The sequence below is a fragment of the Rhamphochromis longiceps genome, linkage group LG22, assembly GCF_057381845.1.
Source record: "Rhamphochromis longiceps isolate RC_006_pf linkage group LG22, R_longiceps_female_GT1.1, whole genome shotgun sequence".
NCBI lineage: Eukaryota > Metazoa > Chordata > Actinopteri > Cichliformes > Cichlidae > Rhamphochromis > Rhamphochromis longiceps.
The window spans coordinates 25,847,292-25,855,699 of record NC_140577.1 but is presented as its reverse complement, the minus strand read 5'-3'; the positions used below and the strand labels follow the sequence as shown (position 1 = coordinate 25,855,699).

The following is an 8,408-nucleotide window of genomic DNA, read 5'->3' as shown; positions in this document are numbered from 1 at the left end:
GCTGAAGAGAAGCACCCCCAGAGCATGATGCTGCCACCACCATATCTGACAGTGGGGATGGTGTGTTCAGAGTGATGTGCAGTGTTAGTTTTCTGCCACACATAGCGTTTTGCATTTTGGCCAAAAAGTTCCATTTTGGTCTCATCTGACCAGAGCAGCTTCTTCCACATGTTTGCTGTGTCCCCCACATGGCTTGTGGCAAACTGCAAACGGGACTTCTTATGGTTTTCTGTTAACAATGGCTTTCTTCTTGCCACTCTTCCATAAAGGCCAACTTTGTGCAGTGCACGACTAATAGTTGTCCTATGGACAGATTCCCCCACCTGAGCTGTAGATCTCTGCAGCTCGTCCAGAGTCACCATGGGCCTCTTGGCTGCATTTCTGATCAGCGCTCTCCTTGTTCGGCCTGTGAGTTTAGGTGGACGGCCTTGTCTTGGTAGGTTTACAGTTGTGCCATATTGCATCCATTTCTGAATGATCGCTTGAACAGTGCTCCGTGGGATGTTAAAAGCTTGGGAAATCTTTCTGTAGCCTAAGCCTGCTTTAAATTTCTCATTAACTTTATCCCTGACCTGTCTGGTGTGTTCTTTGGACTTCATGGTGTTGTTGCTCCCAATATTGGGTGGCTGTAGCTCAGTTGGTAGAGCAGGTCATCTACTGATTGGAAGGTTGGTGGTTCGATTCCTGGCTTCACCTAGTCCGCATGCCATATATCCTTGGGCAAGATATTAACCCCAAATTGTTCTCCGATGTATCCATCGGAGTGTGAATGTTACTTAGAAAGCACTTAGAACAACATGCTTGTGTGAATGCACAAGTTGTGTAAAGTGCTTTGAGTGCTCAGAAGAGTAGAAAAGCGCTATATAAGAACAAGTCCATTTACCAATATTCTCTTAGACAACCTCTGAGGCTGTCACAGAGCAGCTGTATTTGTACTGACATTAGATTACACACAGGCGCACTCTATTTAGTCATTAGCACTCATCAGGCAATGTCTATGGGCAACTGACTGCATTCAGACCAAAGGGGGCTGAATAATTACGCACACCCCACTTTGCAGTTATTTATTTGTAAAAAATGTTTGGAATCATGTATGATTTTCGTTCCACTTCTCACGTGTGCACCACTTTGTATTGGTCTTTCACGTGAATTCCAATAAAATTGATCCATGTTTGTGGCTGTAATGTGACAAAATGTGGGAGAGTTCAAGGGGGCCGAATACTTTTGCAAGCCACTGTAAGATGCCAGCAGGCAGTGCATAAATAGAGCGCAGAGGAAGCAGAAGCAGGAAGCAGATGGAGATGGCTATAATCAGATGTAGCTATATGAAATAAAAGCAACATCAGGAAGAAGGAACACAAAAAGTTGGGCTGAACTCTAGAAGATGTGAAGGGTGAAGGTAACTGTGGTCTCAGTGGTAATCAGAGCACTCTGTACAGTGACATCAAAGCTAGGCAAGTGGATCCAGCAGATCCCAGGAACAACATCTGAGATCTCTGTCCAGAAGAGTGCAAACCTAGGTACAGCAACGATACTGTGCAGGACCCTCAAGCTCCAAGGCCTCTGGTAGAGGACTCAAGCTTGAAAGGCTAGACCTCCTGCTGGGATGAAAGGGTTTGTTTTTTTTACCTGAGATTTTTTTTTTAACTCATTAATTACTGTGTGTGTGTTCACCTATCTGTCTATGGGACTGCTGTAGCAGGAGGTAGAGCAGATCATCTACTAATGGGAAGGTCAGTGGCTTGATCCCTGGCTGCTCCAGTCTCTATGCCAAATATCCTTGGCCAAGATACTAATCCCAAGTTGCTCTCCATTCGCATTATGAATGTGTGTGAATGTTCAATACAAAGCACTTAAGGATGAGCATGTTTATGTGAACATGTGAATGTTTTAAGGGGTTCCAGGAGAGTAGAAAGGCTCTATACAAGAATCAGTCCATTTAACATTCTGTGTGTTTCAGCTCCTTCAGTTGATGCCACTGAGCCACCAGGTCAGTGAGTGTAATAAAGCTGATTTTAACTTAAAATCCACTTTGAAGTCTGAATTAATCAAATAATTACCCAGATTTTGTTCTCACTCTGTTTCTTTCATGTAAGGTGGTTCAGACATCAGTGATGAAGCTGATGTTACAGCTGACAGCAATGAAGGTGAGAGGAGACAGTCTGTTGTTTCATGCTGAGACACAAATGATGAAACACACACAAAGCATCACTCAAGTTTTATTTATATCTTGCTCAGGTGACCTTAAAGATTCTCCTGAAGAAACTGAAGGTAATGTTTTCACCTCTCTGTCCAGCTGACTACAACCCAGTAAAGCATGGAAATCTCTTCATATTTGTTGGTGGGTTTGGCTTAAGCATGCAGGAAGGAGCTAGTTTTGAAATGTTGCTTAAAATGTCACAAAGCACAAAGAATCTACTTTGTACACGTCTTTACACATGTTTATCTCCATAGATGCTGCAGAACAGTCAAATGGTAAATATTTTCTTGTCTTTAGTTTTCTTAAACTTTCTTAAACTTGATGGACTGAGACTGAGAGCAAGCAAGCAAGCTGAGAGATGAAGGAAGTTAAATTTTTCTAAGAACATACAAGGAAAAACATTTTTACCTTTGTTTCTGATCCTTCAGAGGAGACTGATACACAAGGTTAGGGCGTGGTTTGGTTTTTAAAAATAGCACACTGGAGGAATGAGGAACAAATAGAAAATCAATGTGATAGACACCAAAGCGTTAAAGGGATGATAACAGTCAGCAATAAAGACTGTTCCTCCTAAAAGCAGGACATGCTTCACACGTCTCTGTTTAACCTCCTTTGACTCTTTGTGTTGTTTAATTTCAAACTGTTCCGGAGTAACTACTGTATTGTAATTGTATATGCTACTATTTTTAACTTGTGTAAGATATTTTAACAGAAAAGTAGTTTATCATCATAAGAAAAGCTACTCCAAACTACTCCTGTATTCATTAATTTGGCTGTGAAAGCGCTTAGACATAGAAACGAGAGTTTGTAAGAATGGATGTGAATGGGTGAATAAGTTGTGTTGAGTGTTGGGAAAGTTACTTTTCAAATGTATTCCACTACAGATTACAGAATACATGGCCCAAAATGTAGTTTGTGACATATTCCATTAAGTTACTCAATATCTGTAAAGTATTCTCAACATTATGGATTACTTGATATGTTGTCATGCTTTTTACAACTACATGAATGTACTATTGCTGTGTGATTTATTACTATTACTAAAGGCTACTTGCCACCCAGCTAACATTGTTAGCTGCCATTAGCTGAGGTTAATTCATAGACTGCAAACTGTTAGACTTGATGGATAGCATTAACAGCCTGCTAACTGGAAGTAATCATGTGCAGTTCTGAAAGCAATATCAACTAGATTTTTAAACCTAATATAAGATGAGTAACAGTAGGGTGGACATTAGGCAAGGCTGCACTTTTTGCAGTGATCTCATATAGAAAAAGAAAATTCTGTATCAGTAATATGTTTTCTTTCTGTCTGCTTCCAGAGCTGCACATGATTATTTGCAGCTAGCAGGTTGTAATGCAGCCTTCAGTAATAGTAATAAATCACACAGCAATAGTACATCAAATATACTACAAGGTAGTTGCAGTATGCTAACATCAGTTTTTAAAAAAGAACTTACTTCCAGATGTTTCTTTAGGTTGAAGTCTTTTGACGCTGAGAGCAGTTTGGTTGTTGGCAAACAGAGTTTCCCATATGGAAAAGAAATAGTAAAAACTTATATTCTTCAAGGGGTCTTATATCTGTTTTCACTCTTGTATGCTTTTCATACAAGTTTCACACAAGACAGATACAAACTTTATAAGATTTATATATATCTTTTCCATATGGGTTGCATTGAACGCTCAGATTTCACCCATTCCTTTCTTCTTTAAACGTGAAGTGGTGTCGGAATTTCCAAGTAAGAAATGAATTCCTGCCCGTGCACTGCTGGTTCGGTTGTGCTGGCTCCAGGTCCACTGTGTAACTGACACCACCAACATTAACAGGACACGTACATTAGAGCTTCTTATTGCATGTTTTGTTTGGGTTTAGGACAATGCGTGGAATTACCAAAATTAGAGAGGGGATAGCCAAACATATGAAACAGGTAATGACTGCCGTGTAATCCATTTATTTCAACAAAGTAACTGTGTTCTAATTATCACCTATTTAAGCAGTAACTGTAACGGAAAACAGTTACTCATATTTTGTATTTAAAAACGTAAAGCTGGTACATGGATTCCGTTACTCCCCAACAATATGCGTTGACTAAAGCACTTTGAGTGTTCCAGTAGAGTAGAAAAGTGCTGTATAAGAACCACACCTTTTCCCATTTAACAAACTTGAGTAGTGTAGTGCATCTGTAGCTGCTGGAAAGTTGTTAACAAGTAAAATTCTGAAGGGGTCCTGGTCTGTGCCGACTATGTCATTGATATGTCAGCCACAGAAATGTGCATGTCAAGGTTCACTTTACTTCTAAGCCAAATGCCAGTCTCGTCAATTTTAGGAAGTCAGCAATAAAAAGCTCATTTATTAATTTATTAATATGATGATTATTAATATGAGTATATCTGAGCAATTAACAACTCAGAGCTGGCACACATTACCTGGTGGGATGATCATCAGGTCTGTCAATCATTAAGAAATGAGGGAGTGCAGCGTGAAGCAAAACCAGTCCAGCATGTGTCCTCCTTCCAACCTTTGGGTGACGTCCTCAGGAAGTGTTTTAAATGATGAGGAGTGTTACAGCTCTTATTGAAGCAGAATCCATGATTCATAACAAAGTTTTTTTTTACTTTCTGTGTAAGCACAGTTGTAGGACAATGAGCTTATTCCTCATGTTCATCACAGACATAATTATTATCTGCAATCCACAGAGACTGCAGAGTCTGTGTCCGAAAACAGCGCCGACACCAGCACGGAGTCTGAGCCAGCACCTAATGGTGACAAAGAAGATGGGGGGGAGGCATTGAGTGATGAAGAGCAGGAAGTGAAGGAGAAGGGAGATGAAACGAGTGAAAAAGATACCAGTGAGGAGGAGGAGGGGGGGGAGGTGGTGCCTATCATAGAAGAGGACAGCAAAGAGGAAACTCCAGCTGAAGAAGACAGCCAAATGAATAACAGTGAGATTGAAGACATGGTGGAGATAGAGGAGAAAGAGGCTGAGGAGGAAGAAACAGAAGAGGAGAATGAGGAGGAGTTCAAAGAAGTGGAGGAGGAGAAGGAGGAAAAAGAGAACGATAATCAGGATGAGCTAGGGGAGGATAAGCAGGATGAGCTAGGGGAGGAGAAAGAGGAGGAGGATGAGCTAGAGGAGGATAAGGAGGAGGACGAGCCAGAGGAGGAGGAGCTAGAGAAGGAAAATGAAGAGAAAGAGCAAGATGGGGATAAAGAGGAGGATGAGGCAGAAGAGGAGAAGGAAGAGTTAGATAATGAAAAGGAAGAGAAAGAGGAAGATATGGATGAGAAGGAGGAGCAGCGGGAGGAACTGGAGGAAGGAAATGAGGAGGAGCAAGAGATAAAGGAGGAGGAAGAGGAGGAGGAGGATTTCAAGGATGAATCTGAAAATGCAGATACTGAAGAACCTGATGAAATTGATGATGGTCTGGACTCCACTGAAGGTAAAAAATGATGAACTGGTGTGATTTATGTCACAAATTCATGTGGTCCCAAACAACAATCAGAAAATCCAGAGTGAAAAATCAGAGGCTGACAACGAAAACACTCTTGAAGAGTTCAAAGACCAACTTAAAGAATTTGAAGTCATTAATAGACAAAGATTTAAGATGCTAATGAAGGAAAACATTCACACAGATATTAGATGAGTTTCATTTGAACATCTCAACTGGGATTAGAGGAAGCAGACAATAAGACTAAAAGTTCAGATGAAGGGAGCCACAGGTTCTTAATTCTTATTCTTGTTACAGCAACACCTGCTGGTGAACTGGACCAATCAGATGATGCCACCCCCGTCACCAAACAGGGTAAATTTCATATCACATCTGCAGCCAATCACATTTCAGACAGAGTCAAATCTACTTCTTCTCTGAGAAGCACAAAGTGGAAACATGAAGTGTTTTACATCTTGTTGAAGTAAAAATGAACATCTGTGTTTTCTTGTAGCTACCAGTTAGATGCTTCGCCTCTGAGCTGTGGGAGCTCAGCAACTGCAGGTACCACACCATATTGTTTTCACTGATGGAGACAAACCTCTCCATAATCACAGATTATAGGAAAACACAGTCTTAGTTTTCATGGGACCTATTTAAGTTCTCCGAAGCCCAGAGTATCCTTTTCCTATAAAACATAGGAGTAGATCCTGAAAATGTTCATGCTAAAGGAACCATACATTAACAAACCAGATGGTGACATATCTTGAGAAAAATAAGTGCATTTTCAACAATAATGTGTCATTTCTTTCATGTAGTCAATCTAACGTTATTAAATGCTCATTAGAATCTAAGTGCTAGAGTATGTCTTATACTAGTTATACTAGTACTAAATTTAACTTCCTTTGACTCCAAAAATAATGTGTACAGATTAGAAAAAAACTTTACTTTTCTACTGACATCATTTGGAGACCTCTGACTCGTTTTTCACCAATTCAAGGAACATTTTTTTAATTTTGTTTTCACGAAAGTGTGACTGTTTGCAGCTTCTATAGATGTGATGTTTGCTTTTAGAGTGTTGATGGAGAGAACTATAGAGAAGGTTGGTGTTCGCTGTGTCTTTGTGGATCACCAGCTGCTGAGAGTAGCTATGGTACTGCATGAGGAAGTATGTGTAGGGAAGGATGGTGGTGCAGGACATTTATGAGGACAGAGGGTGACAGGTGAGTTCAAGGTAGGGGTGGGATTACATCAGGTCTGCCCTGAGCCCTTCTTGTTTACTGTGGTGATGGACAGGCTAAGGGATGAGAACATGGACCTCCCAATGCAATCCTCTACCTGCTCCCTTGAGCCTCTTCTCTCCAGGTATGCCTCTGCAGAGAGAAGGAAAGTGAGTAAAAGCAAGGCAAGAATACATGTGAATGAGAGGGAGACATGTAAGGAATACAGACAGTGAAGGCAGATGAGTTTAAATACCTGGGCTTAGTGGTCCAAAGAAAGGTGAAGAAGAGAGTGCAGATAGGGTCGAGACAAGCATCAGGGGCGATTTGTGACAGAGCATAGCAGCAGCAATGAAAGGGAAGGTTTCGAAGATAGTAGTGAGACCTGCTGTGATGGATGGTTTGGAGTTAAAGATATTAGGATGAGCAGGATGGACTAGAAATCAATGAGAGAGTGGATATATCGGATAAAGGATGATGAAGTTGAAGCTATAGGAAGAAAAGAGGAAGACCTCAGAGGAGGTTTGTGGGTGTAGTAAATTGGGGCATGCAGAGGGCTGATGTGACAGAGGAGGATATAGGGATAGGAGGAGAATGAGCACCTGATAGAGAAGGAAAAAGGGAGTGGAGTGGCTGCAGGCCATATGTAATAATTGTTACTGTGAAGAGTCCATCCCAGATAGACTTGAATCAGTCACTGAGCAGTGAAGCAGTATGAAGTGAACCGAGGTTTTCTGTGCTGTTTCCTGACAGAGCCAAGCCCACAGCCTCCACAGTGGAATCCAGCTGCCATGACTTCAACAACCTAAACTGCATGAATTTCAACGTTCAGCCAACTGTTGTTTCCTCTCCCCATTTTCTAGCAGTGTCTGTTTTAACCTCTGGCTTCTTTGGTTTTCTCAGATTAAAAAAGGAAATGTCTTTCACCTGCTGACTGTCTTCTTTTCTGCCATGTGTCTCTCTTTCCAGCTTCTTGTCTGCAGAAATATTAAATCAGCTGCTGAGCTCAGATCTGTTTTGTGTGTCTGATTTCACACATTAACATGTACATAAGTCCCTCTTTAATTTACAGAGAATGTTTTTAAGGACGTGAAAAACCAGTCAGTGGTGTATACAGAGGAACTGCTAATAAAGTTTGAATTGTCGAAACCTCATCGACTCTTTCTTCCAACAGTCAGCATGCTTCCCTGAACCAGTAATGACGTGATTTCAGTCACACATTTTTATCATAAAATGTGACGTTATTGTTCAGAAGCTGGAGCAGAACTGAGATCGGAAAGGACCAACAAGTGTATGCTTTATTCATTATTTAGAAAAATAACTGATGACTGGTGGCTCATGTGGTAGAGCAGGGTTCAAGGTTCTTTATTTGTCACATGCATAGTTATACAAGTATAACACACAGTGAAATGTAGCCTGACACACTCCTCGACATGTGCAAAAATTGGGGGGGGGGGGGGCTGTAGAGGAAGAACATAATATATATATATACATATATATATATATATATATATATATATATATATATATATATATATATATATATATATATATATATATTA

The 8,408-nt window shown here is 40.6% G+C and overlaps 1 protein-coding gene across 3 annotated transcripts in view; it reads left to right on the top strand.

The window, feature by feature from the left end:
• Positions 1-7,995, top strand: part of stm (starmaker) — a 10,926-nt gene extending 2,931 nt beyond the window's left edge. For 2 of the 3 annotated variants that reach the window (XM_085396106.1, XM_085396104.1), the window contains 8 exons: positions 1,961-1,990; positions 2,097-2,147; positions 2,239-2,271; positions 2,455-2,475; positions 4,895-5,638; positions 5,945-6,001; positions 6,141-6,190; positions 7,600-7,995. In XM_085396106.1, coding sequence (XP_085252232.1) covers positions 1,961-1,990; positions 2,097-2,147; positions 2,239-2,271; positions 2,455-2,475; positions 4,895-5,638; positions 5,945-6,001; positions 6,141-6,151 — 947 coding nt within the window. In that variant the 3' untranslated portion in view covers positions 6,152-6,190; positions 7,600-7,995. The remainder of the gene's footprint in view (positions 1-1,960; positions 1,991-2,096; positions 2,148-2,238; positions 2,272-2,454; positions 2,476-4,894; positions 5,639-5,944; positions 6,002-6,140; positions 6,191-7,599) is intronic. The other variant, XM_085396105.1, reaches the window with a different exon arrangement.
• The last annotated feature ends 413 nt before the right edge of the window (positions 7,996-8,408 follow it).